We start from the raw sequence: 22,685 nt of genomic DNA, 5'->3' as shown, positions 1-22,685 counted from the left end.
AGACTGGATTCCTAGAAAACGTGAGCACATTTCTAGGAAAGAAAGTAACCTCCCACGCAGACGCTCTTTGTATTCGTTGTGCGTTGCTTTCCCCACCCCTCCCCGTCACCCTCCCTCTCAGACACTCATAGAGGAAGGAGAGATTGCGTGACGACTCAATGCATAACTAGCAGTATAGCAACAGAGCTGTTGCATAAACATACGTTGTAAGTTTGTTAGGTCCCTACAGAGAAGAAATGTCTTAGATCCAGTCTCGAGTCCCTATACTCGCGAGGGTTTTTGAGATTGGTAAGAAACGTAAAAAAGTCTTTATTGGACGACGGCTGGAACAAACAATGCGATTGACACATGTGTATTTTCGCAGGATCAAAACTAGCGATCGCTTGATTTGGTTTGAAGTTCGAGTAACCCAGCTTGGATATTATTTGGCAAGTGCCGAAGTTGTAGGCGCCTCCAGAAGAATGAAAACAACTCTGAAGAGATTTGGCGCGCTTCAAGCAAGACCTAAACATTGTGAACATTCGCTCCTCCTACACATACTGTAGAGGAAAATGAGGTAAGGAAGTTAAACCATAACAAAACTTTAGAAAGATCTTTCGCCCTTTTTACAAATCAAATACTTTTAATAAACAGTTTTGTTGATTATGACTTCCATAGAAATCTTCTAATAACATATACAATGGTATATTGGTAAAGGCTATAGTTTCAAGCGCAAGTACAACCTTAATTCATACTCGAAATTTACACTGAGTCTATACAGCCAGCTTCCTCAGAAGCTGGTGCTGTACTCGTAACTGTAAGATAAACTGGCAAAAAAGCAAATATTGTTGCTAACTAAAATCGGATTGTTTTTCTTTAAGCAATCAACACTTCAAATAAACAGCTTTGCTGCTTGTAGCTTTCAAAGATATCTTCTTATATATACATTTACAGCCGACCTTCGTGATATAAATGATACCGTGCAATCAGTCGACCTTATCGCCTGAAGAAGACTAGCAGTAAGCAGTCGAAACGTCGCGATCTACATCTCAAGTGACTACATCGTGAGACAAACGATAATACACTTTATTATTGCATCTACCACGATGAATAACAACAACCTTTTCCTCGACATTTAGCATATTGTTTCAGCGTATAATTTCAAGGGCCACTCTAGATATACACTAGTCTTAAAAAAGCTACCTTCAGTTCTACAAATAGTCTTTGAGAAAATAAGGTTATGACTGTACTTGTGCCTATAAGATTTACTGGATTTTTTGTAAATTTAATTACGGGGAAAAATAGGCAAATATGACCGTTAACCATGGCCAGACTTACTTAAGCTTAAGGTAGTATGTCTATTGTGAACGTCCGACTGAGAGTCACCAAAAACATTCCTTTTAAGGACTGCCCTCAACCAGACGATCACTCTGTTTACTGTAACACAACTTAGTTGACTGGATGGCCAAGTGATTTGATTATATAACGAGCAATCTAATTGGTCGGCTAAGTGCTTTGGTTACATAATGATTAGAACTGTATAGCTAAGTGCTTTGTATTAAATTGTGGTTTGACTGTAAACATAGTCATGACGTCACATTCTGTTTCTTAAGGGATATTATACGTTTGTAAAAGATACATAATTGCCACTGAGTTTGGAGACATACAAAGCACGTCATGATGGAAATTTCAGTTTCTTCTAGCTCTTCTATCTCCATTTTCAGTTACGTTTTCTCTTTTTTTTTAACTGAATACATTTTGATCGAATGAATTGTTCTACTGCATAACAAATGCCTAAAAATGGCTTCTCTTCATTCAACCGGCATATTTCATAATGTTTGAAAAAGAGCAACCCTCTTTCTTGTAAGCTAAGATTATTGTTGATAACAGCATTAATTATTTAAGTCTGTCACATAGACGAGAAGAGTTAATACATGTACGCATACTCAGCCTATTTTTTAAACTACTGTTAGATAACACTCTGAAAAAAATGCGCGCAAAAACGACTCTTAAATAGATTATGAGCTCGAGATTTCTGAGGTGATAGTTGATGAGGCCGAAAGTAGATTTAACTATGACCTCAGAGAAACCGAGAGCGAATAATCTAATTGTTTTAGTGAAATCTTCACTAAATTTCCTTCAAAACAAGATTTCCAATCATTTCCCGAAGTTATAGCTCATTCTTTAGCAAAATTGCGCGAATTAAATTGTTATTTGGAGCCTGTGCAAATGCGTTCATTGGTTGAGTATTGGCAAATTTTGAGGTTTTATGTTGGATAACGGCCAGTTTCCTTTCGTTAGTGTTCTTGAGAATTTAATTATGCAATAATATTTCTAAATCCTCCTCGAAACATTAAAAAAAACTAGCAAATGTTGTCATTATGTGGACGACCTCTACCACTGCACTCTAATCATGCTAATGGCTGATAGTATACGAGTAGTTCGAATTTCTCGTTCTCCCAAATTTCCACTCGAGTTTCTATTAAACAATTAGATTATGAGCTCGAGATTTCTATCGCGTGATAGTTGACGAGGGTGCATAGAAATCGAGAGTGAATAATCTAATTGTTTTAGTATAAATCTACTAGTTGTTCAAAACTTTATCTAAATTCTCTTCATAGACACTTCGAAAACGCCAAAAGGCGGCCGTCATTTTGTTAACAAGGGGACACTGCTACGCTACTCACTATCTATCACAGAATAGTCAGTGAGTAGCATAGCCAATCACAGAACGGCATTCGTGATACAACGCTAGTAGATTTATACTAACACGCGATAGAAACACAGAAAAAATTTCTATTTCCAAACTGATGAGATCCAACATGCCCCCACCACTGTAGAACCTCTGTTTTCATTTGTTCATTATAAATGCTGCCTCTGTTGTTTCTTTTAGCCGGTGTTCATTTTTGTCTGTTTGTTTTCTTTGCTTTTTGTTGTTGTTTTTGTTGTTGTTGTCTCTTCTGGCTGTTGGCATTGTCAACTCTTGCTTATTACTTACTACTAAAGAAGTGCTTCGCTCAAAGAGGCAGTGAGCAACTCGTGGCAGTTCACGACAGCAGTCTGTACAGAATCGCGCTGGAAATCTTTGTAAATACTACAAAATTCCATTCTGCTGGGCGCTCGGCGCAATAAAAGCATTCAAAATTGCAGTCATTTCTTTCTAAACTGGCTGTGGAGTAGAAGACTGAGTTGCAGAATCTTGAGCTTCTTCTCGGCCGGAGCTGAGCTTCTCAAATTTCTTCTCAAGCTTTGCGAGATATTTTTCAATAACATCGTAGCTCGTGACATTCCAGTCAAAATCCGGCGACAGGTACTCGCCGAGCTTTTGACATTCGGAGCACGATGGCCCATGCCCAAGATGAGACGCAAACTTCTCAAAAAGTGACTTTGCTTGGGAAACTAGGCCGTCATTGCTTTTGAAGGTGGAGAAATACTCTCTTAGATCACTCTGAAATTTGGCATTTTCCTGAAGCTTGCTTTTGGTCGAAGGCTCATCTGTTTTCACCTCTTTATTACAAGATTCCATTTCTTCAAACTTGTGCCTCGTCGGAGGTGGTTCCCTCGAGCAAGGAAGGGCAGTGAATATCTTCCGAACCTGACTCCAATTTGAAGGTAAAGCGCTGGTAATATGCTCGAGAAGGGACTTTGATTTATGGAGCATGAGATTTGCATCCCAGCAAACGAAGTACTTGTCGGCAACAACTTGCTCCTCTGTTGGTGAAGGTAAAACGAGGCAGTCTTTGAGGTTGTCATACTCTCCTTTATCGCGGACAAGCTTGAGTACTCGAATACCTGAAGATGTGTAACATGGTAGTGGAATCACGAGGACCTGGTCTGCTTTTTCAAACTCTTCTCGTTCTTGAGCATTCAAACAGTCCAAGCAAGGAACAAAAACGCACTCATCTGTCTTAAGGGCGTTGTCCTTATCGTGATAAGGATCCTCAATACCAAAAACCTCCCTTGATTTACTAACAAGAACTCTGAGCTTAGTGCTATCATAATCTTGCATCTCTTTGATTTCGTCGCTTTTTATCTTGCAGATCTTTTCCCGTGCATCAGGTGTCATCCCGTTTTCTATTTTACTCAAGAGTTCTTTTCTTCCATTTATTCGAAGAAAGTACTTGGCATGAGACAAATCGGCTTCTCCAAGCTTTTCCAACAGTTGATAGTAAAAGTTCTGCAGTTTCAATAGATCATCAGGCTTTACACCCAGTTCATCCAAAAACATCAAAGAGAAAACGTCCAAGTATCCCATCTTGTAAGGTTTGGGGCAGTCAGCAATGCCCACTGTTAGGGAGTTACCATAGTTGTTTGCTACATTTGGAATTCTCAACAGTGCCTTAATTCTGCTCGAAGAACCAAAATCTTCATTCGCTCCAGACGCTTTGGTGTGTATCTCATCGGACAGCACTAATTTGCCAGAAAAGCCTGGGCATATGACTTGCACGACGCTTGGTGCGTTAGCTAGACCGCATGTTGTCTTGATTGTTTTAGCAAGTTCGGGCGACATCAACCCACTTGGCACTTTGGTGCCAGCATTGCGCTCGAATTTGAACTCGTCTTCCTCTAAGCACAAGCTTCCTTCAAAGGGTTCAAACATGTGCTGAACCTTAGCTGCTCGATCAGCAAATGAGATGGCGTCGCTTAGGATGCCAAACTTTGCGCGCCTGTCGCTAACTTCCTTGTCAGTTTCTTTGATCAAAAAGCATGTTTTGGTTCTCAATTGAGACGCAGAAAAACCCAGAAAGCAATATTGCGAACCGTCGAGCTCGATACCTCTGCTTAATATGCCATTTATTTCATCTTCAGGATAAGATGAAAACTCAACCATCAGAAGCTTGTTCCACAAATTTTGTTTTCCTCCGGCTTCGGAAAGCAGCTGATTGATCATTAAACAGTTTTTTACCTCTGTCGGTTGTCTTGGAGGATTCGGGATGTCCTTATTAAGAATGACGTGCTTAACATAAAGTTTGTCATCGGATGGACATTTCAGTGGCTTGTCACATGACACAAGGAAAGGTCCAGCCATGCCTGGTCAGCTTAATCACTTCAAGCAAAATCTAATGAAAGAGCATCAAACGTAACCATCATGACAATTGTTCGAAAAATTATCGGGGTATCTTGGTTTGAAAAACCCTAACTATTACAGTCTTAATTAAGTTTAAAATATCAATTTTCCGCGTGTTGATTGTAACTAGTTTCTTCTAATGTCATCCTGAAAATTTGAGAATATCCTGTAGTGATGATTTCTATTTCTTCTCGTTACCTCGTCTTATTATTATTATCATTATTATTATTATTATTATTATTATTATTATTATCTTGTTATGGCATGGAGACAGTTTTTTCATGGAATATCAGCATTAGAAGTAAGCCCGGGTTTGCTATTTTTCAGTTTGTTGTCCGCTAGAGAGATGTCATGGAGGGACATTTTCATAGGCCCCAGGAAACAACTTAACAGAAAACAGCCTCCATAATATTGGAGAAGTTGCTCTCCTTAAACAACTCCTTATTTCTGTATTAACAGTAGTTGTAAGTGCCAATAGAGGTTTTGTACGGCAGCCATGTTGCATGGCAGGAACAATAGATTCTGTTTCCTATGGGGTAAAACGTTCTTTCTAATGCAAAACATTTTCATTGTTCCTGCCATGCAACATGGCTGCTGTATAAAACTTACATTATTAACAAGTAAAATGACGAGGGATGCTTGTCGGATAGTTTGAATGGTGTGTCAGAAACGCATTTTGCAATCTTTGTTCAGGTTCATCTCTACTCCTAACAGACACCAAGATAGTTTAAATCTCTAGCTCACTTCGCACATCAAAAGTCAGTGAGTCCTATCGTTTTTATGTATTTTTTTTAATTTTGCTCCATTTGTAGTGGCCTTGTTTTGAGTACTTTTTTACCTTCACTTGACCATTTCCAGTTATCTTTTATAGATCAAAGATAGTCCCTTTGGCAGCGGTTTTAAAATTGCAATCGCATGCATATGTCGATTTACTATCCTCCGTTTTAAAAAGAGACTAGTGCAAACCCATTCAAATTAAAGAAGAGCTACGTAAAAATGCAAAAGAATCCTTTTCACAAGAAGAGATTTTGTACCAACTCTCCTTTTTCAAGGTGGCTCGATAGCCTCAAAGGGACCAAAAAGTTTGTTTAAATTTGGTGAAAAAAGATAAATTGTGTGCGATTGCACTCATGAAGAGAAAATAAATTTTCAAGGTTTTCCTCAAAATGGTTACTATAGCAATCAGCCACACTCTTTTGAGGTTTTAATTTAAAGCATTGATAGCATTGACGCCAACAGTTCCTGCTCTTTTACAAAAGAAGATTTGACTTTCAAACAAGCACATCTTGTAAGTTTCTGTTTCGTTCTGTGCAGTGAACCATAGTTTGACAGTTAGCTCTTGTTTTCAGTGCTTTTTACAGGCTTCATCTGGAAATAAACTTATTTTGCATCAAACAGTGGACAAATTTTCTAGGGTCACGTGACAGATGTTTAAATGTTACGATTTTTTGGGTGATTGCACCACCACACTATTGGTCTTTGATTACCCCGAGTTTCAGGAACTTCTCTTAAATACTTTCCAAAGTAGAAATGTTGGTGTGAAGTCAGTTTGTACAAAAGTAGACGTTTGAGAAAAATGCACTTAAAGTTTCTTACAAGCCAGGAGGTTGGGGGAGGGGGAGAGGCGTTTGCAGGTTGCATATTGGGGGAGTGTAATGGTTTTATTTTGTAAATAGTTACCGCAGTTGTAGGAACTATTACTTTTTATAAGGGAAATGAATGAGCCTGTGATGATGATTCAGGCAACACTTTTCACAAGTAATTACAATCAAATCGAGTTCTGCATGTCTTAACACCTTTTCTACAAAGTATCGTTCATATTTGTTGAAACTGATCTACAAGACGTTTCCTTGAATTTCACATTCATCTTAAAGGCAAATTCAGCAAGATCGTTTCAAAATGTTCTTTATAAGTGTTCAAGGGCTTTAAATATTACTTTTTTATTTTTGAACGTCGTCATTTTTCAGCGGGAAATTGCCTATTGGCAGAATCTTCATCTTGACTTGAACATCTTCTTCTAAAGAATCGCTCATTTGATTTTCTCATCTCTTGAAGAAATGCTAGTTAGAGTTAATTGCATTTTTGGGTGCTTAGTAGATCTTGTTAATCCTAACAAAAATACACGTATTAACATTGATCGTTCTTAAAGCGTTTAGAATTTGCTTGAGTTCCGAACACGGGTCAGTTCCAAAACGGAAGTACTAAATTTCCTTTCAAATTTGTCCTGAAATTTGACTCTGACCTATCTTGAACGTCTTTTTCGAACAATAAATTAATGTTACATGTTTCGTTATTGTTTTGACTATCATTCGCGAATGATAGTCGAAACAATAGATCACTGACTCCATTGCTTTGACCTAAAGCCAAGAACATTATACCGAAGCTAAATATACTTTAAATGACGTCAGTGTTGGCATGACAATTATACCGCAGCCAATCAAATTGAGGAACTTATCAGTCGGCTATAATAAGGTCAAAACCTGCTCATCAAAAAAGCATTCAAACACATTGATTCTTGACAGTTGCCGATGAAAACGGAGAACATTGTTCACATTGCTATAGACTGCTGTTTTGAAGAGGGCTTCAGGAAACTGAAACAACCTCTCATCCTCTTCCAAAACGATTGTAGTGAAGTCAACTTAAATCAGATCGATAAAGATTGCGACAAGAACTGAGCATATTCTTCGAGAACCTTCTTGTACAATTTCGAATTTAAGAAAAGGTGCAGCAATGCCCATTCACTCAAGAAAATTGTAATTCTAAAAAACTTACTTCAGCTAGCCCGGACGAAATCGAATCGGGGACTGGGGATTAAGGAATTGTCTAAGCGGGAGCTTTTCAGAGATGAAAAATTTAATTGAACTAAGGTAGGGGTGGGCAGAGGGCTCATTCACGATACTCTGCGAGACTGTCTGCCATCTGGTCATTACGACAGATACCATTGGAAACCCGTTTACAACATCCCAACCTGGTTACACGAAGCTCATTCTCACGCTTATAAGTCTTTCCCTCTCATGCCAATTTACGTCTATCTACATGACGTCTACAATTACTTCAATTTGCAAGAATTCAAACTTCCAAATAAGCATACATGACATGTTCGACTCATATAAATCATAGACGAAGTTCTGGAGCGGTGGCGGAAATCGATAAACTATGTCTGGCGATCAATATGGAGCCAGAAGCGTTCTAATACGTTTCAATGCTATGCCGGGTCTGTTCTGTCAATAGGTCTCAAAAGAGTCAGCGATTCGTCAGTGAAAAGTATTATTTCCATTGCCATTTCCTGATTACCCAAAATGAAGTGCTGAAATATCGCTAATGGTGCACAATTCCAAAATTCCAGTGAAGCGAAATACCTGCGTAGCCAAGTCGAGAGTCAACCCGAAGAATTCAAAGCCATCAATGTACAATGAAAGTAGGCCCTGATCGAAACGGCCACTGGCTTTTAAGTCCGCCAAAATGACTCCAATTCCGACACGAGGAAGATGGCGTCGTACATTAAGTGTCTCCGACTTCTTATGAATATAGAGTAGTAATATTGGCAGTGATATTTACCTGAGGGCTGTCACCGTTGTCTTTTATGCATACAGTATCTTCCTTTCTACTTAGACGAAGGAAACAGCTAGCTTTGGGTTAATAATCGGCAGAAGAATGCCACGAATCCACTTTACTGTGTGCCGTCAGGACAGTGCACTAGATTCTGACACCTTATTTGGATATTTGTAGTTCTGAACTGAAACTGAAATGTGGGGAATCCCCGTATAAAAATAAATTAGAAAGACTGGAGATCTTGAAACGAAAATTAAACTCTTGCAATGTAAGCGTTCTTTTCACGCCTTTCTCCAATAATGCTTTGTCCTTCAGCTTGTTGTTACTGTTGTTAGGATATTGTGCTAGAAATGTTTTTTCGATAAAGCTATCGATTCCCCCCGAAGAGGAACAAGTAGGAAGTAACAGTCTCGATTCCTAGAAAATACGAACAAGTTTCTAGGAAATAGTCTTTTGACATTGCATCTGATATTATGAGGTCAGGTTATGACATGCTTCTTGTTCTGTCTGTTCTCCTGTTCACTTTGCAATTGAACGCATGTGCAAGATATCATAATTTAACTGAGAAATACACAGCAGTCTCGATTTCTAGGAATCGAGACTGCTACTGCAAGAGTAAACCAACAAACATCTGACAGTTGCAAGTCAAGTACGTTGGCTATGATGGGGGAAGGAGCATGTGTCTGCAGGGTCACAGCCGTAAAGAAAGCCTATAATTATAAGATTACTTTTATAAAGAAACTGTTTACTCCGCACTTTCGATTTCCGAGAATTTCGCTTGAACATCGAAAGCTTAATATTTAGAGAAGAGATGCAGACGCCTATATACCGGTGAAGCTATACGAGTTTATGCCCATTTGTCAATTTGTAGATCAGTCCTACGTTGGCAGCGTTTATCGGATGCGGTCCCTTGCAGTTTCTGGTTTCCCATCAGTGTCAAGCCTAGCCGGCAGTTTTGGATATATTTCCCTTTTATGTCTAATTTTGGCATCAAAACAAAACTGCGCTCGACACACAGGGCTTCCCCAGTCTCTAATACTTTCGTTTACCGGTTAAAGGAGAACGGAAGGTGAAAAACGAAGTTATCGTTGCATATTTGCAACAGAGCAAATAGTTTGTTTTGAGTAAAAATTGCAGTATTTGTCCATATTTGTCCTTTCTTAACGCGTTTTGACTGGAAAATTGCTCACGACATTCCTACTATGTAGGTCCGCCATTTTGACCGCCATGTTGAAGGCTGGGCTGCATGGCATGACGTCATTGCGCTCACTTGCGTTCGCGCCAAATTTAATTTTTTTGCTCGGATGGAAAATGGTTCACTGCATTGCCGTAGGCTGTTCCAATAGATCACCTAGAGATTCTAAAAGAGGAATAAGCTTTCATCGCCTTCCTTTAAAAGATAAAGGCCTTTTAAGCAAATGGCTTGCTCAGATAAAGAGAGAAAATTTGCCCCAAATGAAGCACTGCCACGTCTGTTCCGAACACTTTGAGCCCACGTGTTTTGCAAGTGAGTACCGACTAGATATTTTGCCAGACAATTTAAGCAGACGTCGCTTAAAAGAGGGTGCCGTTCCAACTTTGTTTCAACACACAAAAAAGTTAAGCCTAAGGCCGTCCAGCGAGCGTCGAAGAAATAGAGCTCTACACGAAGAGGTAAGTCATGTATTCGCGGTGTAAAACTGACTCTACTGATATGACCTGACGTGACCTTTTGGCCGCCGTGTTACTTTTCTGGCAAGCAAGCTTTAAACAAATTATCCTTCGTTCACAAAATTGTATATGCTATTTTAGGCCCTCAATCAAATACTGGATGCATGTGATAGTAATTCGCAAGAGTCGGGCCAATCCAGAGCGAAAGTCGCGCAGCCTTTTCAAGATGCAAATGTCACGACTTCTGCGGTTCCTGATTACAATGTCAGTCAGACTTTCGGTGACAAAGAAAAACCACAAAGGAAGAGGAGAAAACTACCTATTTCAAAGATAGTTTTGGTGGATGCCTCTACTGACACTGTAATAACAATGGTGGACCAAGCCTGTCAAACAGATTTACCTTTTGTTGTGCATTCACCTCATAAATTTAAGTCCATTCCCTTAGCAGACGTTCGTCACGCTGTAGCGAATGACCACAGCTATGCCGCTCTCTTAAGTGATTCCCCTGTTGTGCCCGCTGAGCAAGTCCCTAGGGTTTCTGGCAAAGATTTTCCAGAATGCAAGAGGACGTTGAATTTCTCCGAAATTGACACATCGGATTTTCCTCAAATTGACTGCCAAGAAGAGGAAATTGAAGATGAGTGGATTCCATCCGATGTTTCGGATCATGAAGAATCGGACATGTCGGACCTAAGTGATTATGAAGTTAGCGAATTTAGTGAAAGTTTCGACTCCGAAGACGAGGATTTCGATATAAAAACTGAAATTCCTGACGATGACGAGGAAAAGGAGTCCACGAACTGGCTAAATGAAGATTGCGGTGATCTTCACCAAGAGCGAAAGTTCTTGGTATTTGAAAGCAAACTAAAAGAGCTTTTTTCTCGTCACGTGCACTGTCCAAACTGTGGACGGAACTTGGAAAAAGCATCATTAAAAACCAAGGGGTCTCTTGCGACTATTGAATGCCTTGGTTGCTGTGATCAACCATTACGATGGCAAACACAGCCGTTTGTAAGTTCAATGGCCGCTGGAAATTTGCTGTTCAGCGCTGGAATTCTATTTACCGGCAACGATTACAGCAATATTGCTAATTTTACAAAGGCAACCAACGTCCAATTTTTTAGCCAGAGAAATTTTAGTTCTACTCAGAAAAAGTACCTCTTCCCCATTGTTAACAAAAAATTTGCTGAGCATCAAGTGGATATTCTTAACGAAGTGAGAAACACCGAGGTTGTAGCAGGAGGTGATGGTCGCTGTGACAGCCCAGGCCACTCGGCTAAATACGGCACGTACAGCATTGTGAACACAGCTTCATCTAAAGTTCTTGACTTCTCTCTGGTCCAGGTAACAGAGGTCAAAAATTCAAATGCGATGGAGCTGGAGGGCCTAAAACGTTGCCTAGATCACCTACAACGGGAACAAGTGGCTATTGCAAAGCTTGCTACGGATAGGCACGTGCAAGTCAGAGCGCACATGAAAAAAGAGAGGCCGCACATCAAACACAACTTCGATGTTTGGCATTTAGCAAAGTCTGTTCAGAAGAAGCTATCCAAAAAGGCTCAATCAAAGCCATGTGCGGCATTGAAACCCTGGATACACTCCATCATAACTCACCTCTGGTGGTGTGCAAAAACCTCGCAGGGCAATGCTACCGACTGTGCGGAACGATGGAAATCCATCGTTTACCACACGGCTAATATCCACCACTGGGACGGATGTCAGCATTTCCACCAGTGTGCACACCCACCCATCCCAAGAGAAACAGAGAGAAGGAAAGACTGGTTAAAGGTTGGAAGCCCTGCTCATGACACCCTGAAGGAGGTAGTCTTGAACAAGTCGCTTCTAAAGGACATCGGCATGCTAGCCGAGTTTATCCACACTGGCGTTTTAGAAATGTACCATGGCCTCATGGCAAAGAAGTACTGCCAAAAAGTGCAGCACTACTCATATGATGGGATGAGGGCTCGCACCCAGTTAGCTGTTCTTGACCACAACCACAACGTAGGAAGGAGCCAAGGCCAAACCAAGGAGGGTGCAAAGAAACACAAATTTGTCTCCCCCAAGGGAAGTGTTGGGTGGATTGCAAAGCCGCAATACGAGGAAAAATCGTACGCATTTTTAAATGATTTAATGGTTTCTCTCCTTGCATTCAAGAAAGGTCACATTGAAGTTCCCCTGCTACCTCCCAAACCCGCCGCCGCGAACATCGCTCCAACCCCCAGGCCACCCAAGAACGACTTGCTAGAGAAGCACAGATCTCGTTTTAATGCAGGGAACTAACTGAATGATTTATATTTAATTTCTAACAATCTCCTGTATCCAGGATAATTCCACTTCTGAGTAACTTTCATCAGGGGTGCGAAAGCCGGTGTAATTCCCATCTGCGTTTGGATACACGGCTCGTATTGCTTTCACTACACAAGCAGGGATTACTTTTCTCACGTATCTCCCCAGTCTGTCATGTACCCACCAAGTAAACTGGCGGTAAGCTGCGTAACGATAATTGCTGCAAAAAGAAAACATACGAATGAAACGTGTATTGCAAAATCTTTTCAAATTTGCTCAAGTTATGATGGAAAGGAAGGCTGAAAGGTCATTGCAATTGCCGTGACAATTTGCTATCACCCGCTGATCGGGGTGTAGCTACACAGAACTGTCAGTCGCTTCAGTTTATTAATTTCATTTCGTAGAACCTACAGGAAATTTAGGCAATGGCCGTGTGTGTAAAATGTAGTCGACTGAGTTCAATGAACGAATAATTCTTTCACTAAGTCTACAGTTACTAAAACGATTCGTGTAGTTTAGCTACTTATATCTTTCAAAATTGTGTTGCAGTATTGATAGGGCTAATCAAGTATCTCAAACTGAATTTTGTATTATAATGACAATTAAACGTTTTAACGTCCTTACAGAATTTGTGACATACAGAGTGCCTGTGGCAAATTGATCTAATCTACATTATCCCAGGAAAAGAGCAAAACGATTAACAATGTTGGAGATGTGGTACGTACACATTAGCAAGTTCCCGTGGCGCTCGTATGCCACGCGCCTGACTCAAACCAACAATGGCCGTCTCCAACACTTCTCTTCGCAAACATACAGTTTCGAAATCAGGATGACGACTTATACAGCGAATAGGGGGATCGTCCTCTAAATCTAAGTCATATAATAAAAAAGCAGCAATGGCAAATGGAAAACAAATGGCTGGGTTTTCATAAGCGAAAATACAAGGACTAAATCAAAACAGTGAATGAATCGTTTCATGAAATTTATTATCCTTCTAATCAACAATATTTCACCTGATATTTTTGTCATGGCTTCTTCGATCTCTTGGCAGCAGACACACTCTCTCTCCTGCTGATTTTCCCAGTTTTCACAAAGCTCGCAATTACACCAAGAGGTATTTCCCCTCCTTGCAAGCTCGTTCTGGCCGTCAGCTGTATTTTCTCCATCGGAATCCGAGAAATTTCGCATGGGTTCGAAGGAATAGGGTTCAAACTCAGCCATATTTTGTAACTGTATTATCAAGCGTTCTGTTGTCCCAAACTATACACAATATAGCTGCGAAAATCCGCGACTAATCACGACTAATAAAGGGCGAGAACACCAAAACATAGCACGCGGAGGCGAGCACGCAAAGTAGGAAAGAAAGCATGAGCGCTTTGACGTCACGAGATGGCGGACGGTAATCCTTATTTGGAAGTAACCGGAAGAGAATGCTAACAAAATGGCGGATGTTCAATTCTGGCGAGTTCTCTTCGTTTTCTATTTGATTTGCACTGAAATATGAACTTTTTTCAATCGATTCTTTGTAATTTACGTTCTTTCTACAATTTCAGATCATTTCAAAAATTATACCCTGTAGCCTTCCGTTCTCCTTTAAGTCCTAATCTGTGTTGCCGACTTGGTTGAAGAGGAAGAAGAAGGTAAGATAAACACCGTAAACTGATTGCTATTCGAGAAATAAACAGGCAGTTTCCCAGTCGATTGATTATTCCTTCCTTTCTTCCACTTTAGGTTATTTTTTTACACTTGGCTGCGTTTACAAATGAATCCGGTCCTGGGCCCGTTTCTCGAAAGCCCCAGAAACTTTTTGGGCCCGTAAAGCCATTTTTAGTTCGTCTGTATCTAAAAACGGAGAAGTTTATACTTCCGAAACTTCTTGTATGCACCAAACCTCTAGTCATATTAAGAATTTGTGAATAAAACAGCTCTGTAATCGTAAGGTTCGAGATTTTGTTATGGCTTTCCGGGTGCGAAAACTTTTCGGGACCTTCGAGAAACGGGCCCCTGGGATAATTTGCGGTACAATTTGGGGATCATCTGCAGTAAGGGGATCATTTGCGGGCCTGTACAGCTCTGTCCTTTAGCTTGTTGTTACTGCTGTTAGGATATTATGCTGGAAAGTGTTCTTTCGATTTAACAAATTGACGTCAGTTTTTTTATGCGTCTGTCATCTCATTGGCAGGTGATAAATTGCGTCATAACATTGTCAAAGTGGCTGTGGAACCACGAGCCGCGAGTGGTTCCGCAGTAAACTTTGACAATGTTATGACGAAATTTATCATCAATAAGAGGACAGACGCACAAAAAAAAAACTGACGTTAATTTGTTTTTTACAATAACAAGACCCCAAAATGGTCAAATGCCAGGAATAAATGAGGGGAAAAGACGCCGTAAACTTGCCGTAAACAAAGATAAGCGAATTTTATTCAAAACGACGGGAGCATTGTCAATAGCTTTTCTCGCTTTTTGATTGCCTTATTAAACAAAGTCCATAAAATCTCATTGGCTAAAAAGTTGACAGTTTGACAGCTGAAAGTTGAACTTGAAAGCTGTTATAAATTAAAATTTTATCCGTCTGTACTCTTATTGATGATAAAAATGAGCCAATCAGCGCGCGAGACATTAGACAGTTATTGTGAAAAAAGCTATCGATTCTTGCGATTAAAGTTTTTTTTCGACGAGGAACAAGTAGGAAGTAGCAGTCTCGATTCCTAGAAAACACGAGCAAGTTTCTAGGAAATAGAGTCTATTTACATTGCATCTGCTATTATGAGGTCAGGTTATGACATGCTGTCTGTTGTCCTGTTCACTTTGCAACTGAACACATGTGCAAGAAATCATAATTTAACTGAGAAAGGCCAGACCATGGCGGTCTTCTTGAATTTAAAAAAAAAAGCGCTTTCGCAATTTTTTGCAAGAGAAAAACAACAAACATCTGCCAGCTGCAAGTCAAGTACTTTGGCTATGATGGGGGGGAGGAGCATGTGTCTACAGGATCACCTATAAGGTAGCCTATAAGGTAACTTCTATAAAGAAACTGTTTACTCCGCACTTTCGATTTCCGAGAATTTCGCTTGAACATCGAAAGCTTAAGATTTAGAGAAAAAACTCAGACATCTCTATACCGGGCATCAAAACAAAACTGCACTCAACAGACGGACTTCCCCAGTCTCTAATACTTACGTTGCCGACTTGGTTGAAGAAGAGGAAAGATTTTCATCACTTAAGGTAAGATTAATACAGTAAACTGTTTCCTTTTCGAAAAATAAACCGGCAGGTTCTCAATCGATTGATTGTACATCGGAAATAAGTCTTTCTTCCACATTTGTATTCCGTTTGGGTTATTTTTTCACACTTGGCTGTGTTAACAAATGAATGTAAATATTCATTCATTCGCAGGTTTCGGTTTAGTTTTACTCGTCATAGGCTGCATCCTGGTAGCCGAAAGCTCAGTCGTTAAATAGACAACGATTTTAGTTTTTAGTCGTGGATACGCGAAGCATAATCAAGACTATCGTTAGGGAGTCAGAAAATGCAACTTTGTCACTCTCCCAGAGGTAAACAAATCGACGTAATGGCGCAACGTAATACAGATCAATACACTCTTTTTCGTTCGACAGAATGCAGTTCTAACCGCGTAATGCATAAAAAGTTCGAGATCTGTGAATCTATCTATCTATCCACCCACCTACCTACCTACCTACCCACCTACCTATCTATCTAACAAATTCTTCAGGTACGAATGATGTCATGTCCATGTTCGTCCATGTGCTTTCTTGCGAGTGTTGTGCAATATTGCGGACCGGTTTCGAGTGTCGAGGAAGCTTATTGTGGACTGTAGCGGATACTGAAGTTGTTTATTTAAAGTTCGAAGTCAGTGTTAATGTCATTTAAAAATCTTTTAGACATGTCTTCACGAAATGTGTACGACTTTTCGTACGAACAGAAAGCTGTAGTTTGGCTGCGTGTTGTGTACTCTGTTCTCTTCGACCGAAACCAACGCTGCTTTCTGCTGAAAAAATCAAAGGAGGAAATGAGTTTCACTTCGATACCTAGGTTTCTGTGCGAAAACTATGTAACGTAAACCCAACGAAAGTACTTACATAGGATATGAGTTCAACTCCCACAGGGTTGCTTTGGTACACGAACATGTCCTCCGTTTCATTGTTTCGGAAGTGAAAATGCCCTGTAGCTGTTACCCCAAAGCCAAGGCGATTCAAAGTCGTGTTCGTAAACAAAATAACTGTCCTAGTTTTGGTACTAAAAGCACGTCGTCTCGCATACCCACGGAACAAACATGGTTGGTGTCGATTTACACGGTCAGTATAAAACACACACTGTGGACTGCGGACTGCTGACTGCGGACTGCAGACTACGCACTACGGACTGGGTATAAAACACAGATTTATGTATAATATTACACGATACATGTATAAACGAGAACAAACCCTCTCGTATGCACGTGCTTTGCGATCAATTCATTTGTTTTGGCTCCTGCTGAAGGGAGACCAATTTCACGCCTACCTAACAGCTCAGGCACAAAATGCTTTCCCTAGAATTTTTGTTTTGTTTTTTTTAACATACCAAGCCTACCAAAACTCGAACGCACTCTTTAATCTACGATTACTACTAGTTTATAAGAATTTATCAGAATTTCAGAATAAACGCGAGGCTGAGATTTTGAAAAGAATATAATAATAAATAAATAATAAAAAATAAATTTGTAAATGCCGTACAATTATTATATGTTATTAGCTAAACCAGATAAAATTCTTCCTTTCTCTGAACGACAAAACTAGCCAAAAACAACACTAGCCGTATGCTCGATTATAATAACATTTCTGCAATACAATTGTGTATCTTAATCTAAGAATATTCACAAAAATATTTTCAGCAAAAAATCGGCAGAGATATAAGAATATTCAGCCTAGGCCGGAAAAACAATATTCTTGTGTAAAGAGTGAGCGTTGAAATATACTTCGACTTTCCTTCCTTTGATACTACTGTCTTGTCTTTTGAATTAAGTCATATATTTCACCTCTGAATATCACTCACTTGATTTTATATAGAATACAGTTGAACATAAGGTGATTTAACACACCTTTCTAAGAACTAGTGCTATCATAATCAAAATACACTCTTTTTATACTCTCTAAATGGCACTCAATCCAATACTCAAAGCCGTGATTGGATTAATCAAACGTTGAGTATTTAATCAGGTCTTGTTTTGCATTTTAAACTTTTCATTTGAAGAGCGAATTACTGAAACAAGTAATGAAGTAAAATTTTCAAGAAGAAATTCATAAATTCATCGTTGAGAGGAGCGTGCTGAGTATCTGTATTTCAGTTGCACATTTTATTTTATAAATACTTTTTTTCTCTTACCTTTGGAAGCAAATTATGGCTATTTTTTAAATTCAAGTTTTTTTTTTTATTTAGTCAGTTATTTATTGATTTATTTATTTATCTCCACAATTACAGCAATTACGATTCTTTTTTCAACAGTTAAGTTACAGAAGAATGAATAACGTTTGGTTTACAATAATTAACGATGACACCATATTGAATTAATTAAGAAAAAAGATTTTGTCAATTCTTATCTACATTCTTATTTAACTTAACGATTTTCCTTAATAATAGCGTTGTCTTATAATTCGTTTTATTCAATTTGAAATATATGTGTTTTTCAGTTTCATATTTAATTACCAAAATTCTTGTGAAGTGGCTCAAGGAAGGCAATGTTTCTCTACATCGACAAGTCCACAAGAAAGATTTTCCTAAAATTACTGTATAACTAAATAGATCCATCCTCTCCTCAAAAAAAAAAAAATTATGACTATTTTTTTTTTATTTTTAATCAAGGCCTTTGCTCCGATCAGTTTTTTCCTTCAATCAAGGTTGATACATATAAGTTATATATTTGTGTTAACGGAGATACGTTTGTAAGATGATAGGTATCGTTAGTTACAGTCTACTAAAATGTTGCGAAATTTTAACTCCGTAAAATAGTTTATTAAGACAAAATCTTTTTTTTTAAGAAGATAATTATTATATATGGGTGATCATTCTCGTGTGCAATAGTTGTTTTGTCAAATAAAAGTCTTACATTCAGCAGTAAAGGTTGTTCCTTGTTATAATCACGCGACAACGTGTTTATAAATTGGTCTGCGAAGGAAATTGTGTGACACTTCACGAGACCGAAAAATATAACGAAAGGCAATAATGACTCCAAATTTACGCAGTTGGTACCTTAAGTATTTAAACCACATTTCCAGGCTCCACAATTAGGAACTAAAGTATTCAAGAAACATTTCTACATTTTCACACTTCCACGGTTGGTGACTTAAGTATTGGAGACATTTCCACAATTTCACCACATTTCTACACTTCTTTATTAGGTACCTTAAGTATTCAAGAAACATTTCCAGATTTCCACACTTCCACAGTTAGTTACTTAAGTATCAAAGACACATTTCCAGATTTCCACACTTCCACAGTTAGTTCCTTAAGTATTCAAGAAACATTTCTACATTATTACACTTCCATGGTTGGTACCTTAAATATTCAAGACACATTTCCAGATTTCCAGATTTCCACAGTTAGTTACTTAAGTATTCAACAGCCATTTCTAGATTTTTACACTTCCACACTTGGTAACTTAAGTATTCAAGACACATTTCCAAATTTCCGCACTTCCACAGTTGTTAACTTGAGAATAAAGACATATTTCCACTTTTTCCAAAAGAAAAGCACAGAGAACTTTTTTTAATATTTGCATGCATGAATTTGCTCGTCAATACCTTAATTATGAATAATTTTGGTGACTGTGCGTTCCATTCCGACGACGCACAGTGCTCTTCTACCCGAAGTAAAAGCCTTACTTGCGAACCCTAAATCTGATTCTAAATCTCTTTTCCTACAGGAGATAAAGTCTACGATTTCCAATGTCCTGGCATTTGCGCATAGACCTATTAGCCGCGACGATCCCACCAAAGACCGAAGAAGGTGAAACCTACATAATAAATGTGCAGTGTCATGGCACTGGTCGAAATGACTACAAAGTGGATCATGAAAAGCTCGAAAGCACTTTACTGACAGAGTACCTGAGAAAAAGTGAGGTGCCAGACCTCAACCAGAAGCTAATGAAGTTGACGTTTGATATCACGCCAGCCGACAAAGCGAACAGCTTCTGCAAAAGTGTTCTAGAAAGAGGGGTATTTTGTCGTCAACATACGTACCTCTTCCTTGGCCACTCGAATGAACAACTGAAGACAAAATCCTGCTACTTGATGAGAGCCACCCAGGACGAAATTCACAAGCATTTGGCGAAGTTTGGCGACTTTCTTGAAGAGAAAAACCTAGGAAAGCGGGCAAGAAATATTGCAATGCTTTTCACGCCGCTAAACAAAGTCGTGCCATTGACTACAAAGGAGTACAAAATGCAGCCAGACATTACGGGCGGTATTACCAGAACATACACTTTCACTGATGGATGTGGATTTATGTCTCCGGAATTCTCTTCCGAAGTACAGCGAATCTTCAAGCTTGATTATCAGCCCAGCGCTGTCCACGTCCGCTATCGAGACATCGAGGGTATGCTGGTACTCAAAGAAGATTTGGCAGACGTTAAAGTGCTGTTCCATAACTCAATGCAGAAGTTTGTTACCCCAGATGAGAACATGCCTGAAGGGTTCAGCTTCGCTGATGTTGTGGATTATTCCCGCCCTTACGTCAACGGATACCTCGACACTCGAATGGTCATGCTTCTTGCTGATAGAGGAGTATCAGCTAAGAATCTACACGACTTGCAGACAGGCTACCATGAATTGTTAGAAGACATGTGCAGGAAGACTGCCGAGGCCGAGTATTTCCTGCGTTGCAAAGGAGAATTCCGTCTTCTGCAAGATATTCAACACAAAGGCATTGATAGCACCACAAAAAAGCACTTGAAAGGTCTGAGAAAACAAGAACTGGATGAGACGGAAAAAGCTGCATACACGAGAATTCTGGTTCCCAAGTCTCGACTGGTGTTTGCTGTTTCCGATCCTTACCAGAAACTGGGGTACGGAGAGTGCTACTTCTACCCCACGATGTTAGAGGACGAAACGGAAGGTTTTATCCCTGGCCAAGAGTTTGTGGTGATGCGAGACCCATGTTACCATCCTGGAGACGTGCGTGTGCTGAGAATGACCAGGGAAAAGCAAGGGTACGAGAACCTGAGGGATTGTCTAGTTCTGCCCGTCAAAGGCCCACGCCCTCACGCGTTTGAATGTTCCGGTGGAGACTTGAGTGGAAACATGTTCTTTGTCAGCTGGGATGAGAAACTCATTCCAAATAAAATAACAAGCCCCTGTGCTTATCCCCCAAAGAGGACGCCTGGATGTCGCAAAGCCGCGGCATTTGTACCCTGTTGTCAACTACCCAAGACCAAACTGAGCCCTGTTTGGCGAAATAGAGAAGGCCGACAAGAAATACGCGAATACTTTGCCTCCTACGAAGATGATTTAACAGACAAGATTGACGCGACCTACATGAAGTATACAGCTGCCTTTGGCCCATCATCAAACGAGTGCCGAGAGCTCAGTAAGATGCTTTACCAAGCAAATGATTTGACCCAAGATAGAATTGCACTGGAAAAGAAGTGGCTGAAGTGGAAGAAAGCGGAACCTCGCGCAAAATGTGAAGTGTCTCCTCGTGATACATTTATACTTAGTGAAACATCTCCTCTTATTAACGACAAAAGAAACGAAAATGAAGATGATCAAGTTCCACTCATCAGACAGCGCCGCCTTTTCTGGCGTCGAGACAGGCCACAGTGTTGTCATGGAGACAAGGTACATGAAATTATTAACAAGGAGGCTGAGAAATTTGTTAAAACATTTGCTGGTGAAAGGAAAAAGATAGTTTAGAAAGTGATTATATGAAATGACATTTTACCGTACAGAAACATTTCCTGCTCCATAGAAGAAAAAAGAGACACTTGGTTTAACATTCAGACGCCATATTAGTACTCGGCGAGTTACTGACTGTATCATTAATGGATAACCTACAGTGATGGATGATTACCTTGATTAACAGTTACTATCAAAAGATTACGTTACTTTAGTATGCTCGTTTACATACAATCTGTCACTGATTAGAGACGAAAATCCCTAAATTTGTAAAATTGGTAGCTACGTGCAATCCTGGACGTAAGTTAGATTTTGAGACACAAATCCTCGTCACTGTAGCCTGTGAACAGGCTCCAGGTGAGTCCGAACGAAGCGAGGGTGGCTCCCCCGTCCCGTCCCGTCCCGATCGCTTTGCTCTCCGAATTCTTCCGTTACGCGCTCGTCCGCTCGCTTCGCTCGCCGAATTTTGTTTCCGTCCTCGCCGGGAGCCTATTCGCAGGCTATAACTGACTCTCCAAATAACATCTGTAGGGTGCAAACACACGGTCGAGGCAGAAAAAGCTAGTGCCACTTGCGGCCGTTTTCTAGTATATAGGGGTCTTCTTTCACGGTCACGCTTGAGGTGGAAGAAGACCCCCGTGATATACTAGAAAACGGCCGGAAGTGGCACTAGCTTTTTCTGCCTCGATACTGTCAAGAAGGAATATTGCCTGCTTAGCTCATCGAATGAATTCGAAAAGCGAAGAAACATTTCATGTACCTTAGGAAGGTACAAGTTCTATGATCAAATTTTCGACGCGGAGTTGTTATCGTAAAAAAAAAGCCGACTTCACACCAGAGACGGGAAAGTCAACTTGTTTTCGTCTGTGACGAGGCTCCGTCCTCGTGTGATAACGGGACGGAACGGGACGGGAAACTCGTCCAAATATCCGTCTGAGTCGACAAGATTTGGCTGCTTCTAGATGAGATTCTCGTCGAATTATGTCACGAATTCACACTTAAACGGTTTTCTTATCGAGTTTTGGGAGGAACTTTCACCGAAAGGACTGGAACTAAAACAAAAGGAAGTAAACATGTGGGTTATAGGATAACATAATGTGAAGGCCATGTGAAGGCCAAGGTTAGGTAGACGTGACACAGGTCCAGACGAGTATATCGTCCTTAAGCGTGTTACGGCTAAATTTAAAGGTTCAAAGTCAGGAATCAAAATAATAATTGATATAAATTGACAGCATTTAATTGATTGATATCAAATATTG

General features: G+C 39.9%; 3 protein-coding genes across 4 annotated transcripts; 2 read left to right on the top strand and 1 right to left on the bottom strand.

The window, feature by feature from the left end:
• The first annotated feature begins 489 nt into the window (after positions 1-489).
• LOC145462546 (uncharacterized) lies at positions 490-22,685 on the top strand. Of its 2 annotated transcripts, none has more exons than XM_081446086.1 (2): positions 490-556; positions 19,458-22,685. In XM_081446086.1, the coding sequence occupies exon 2, from the start codon at positions 19,480-19,482 to the stop codon at positions 21,442-21,444; it is 1,965 nt and encodes a 654-aa protein (XP_081302212.1). In that variant the 5' UTR covers positions 490-556; positions 19,458-19,479; the 3' UTR covers positions 21,445-22,685. The 2 variants fall into 2 exon arrangements, with proteins under 2 accessions (XP_081302212.1, XP_081302211.1); XM_081446085.1 differs by lacking the exon at positions 490-556 and adding an exon at positions 15,128-15,763.
• Positions 540-5,206, bottom strand: LOC145462550 (uncharacterized). Its single transcript, XM_081446092.1, has one exon. It carries the CDS (start codon positions 5,006-5,008, stop codon positions 3,140-3,142), a length of 1,869 nt encoding a protein of 622 aa, XP_081302218.1. The 5' UTR covers positions 5,009-5,206; the 3' UTR covers positions 540-3,139.
• LOC145463758 (uncharacterized) lies at positions 10,292-14,105 on the top strand. Its single transcript, XM_081447547.1, has one exon. The coding sequence runs from the start codon at positions 10,619-10,621 to the stop codon at positions 12,527-12,529; it is 1,911 nt and encodes a 636-aa protein (XP_081303673.1). The 5' UTR covers positions 10,292-10,618; the 3' UTR covers positions 12,530-14,105.

The sequence above is a fragment of the Orbicella franksi genome, chromosome 12 (assembly GCF_964199315.1).
Source record: "Orbicella franksi chromosome 12, jaOrbFran1.1, whole genome shotgun sequence".
NCBI lineage: Eukaryota > Metazoa > Cnidaria > Anthozoa > Scleractinia > Merulinidae > Orbicella > Orbicella franksi.
Note: the sequence above shows the minus strand (reverse complement) of the source record. Positions and strands in the feature narration are given on the sequence as shown.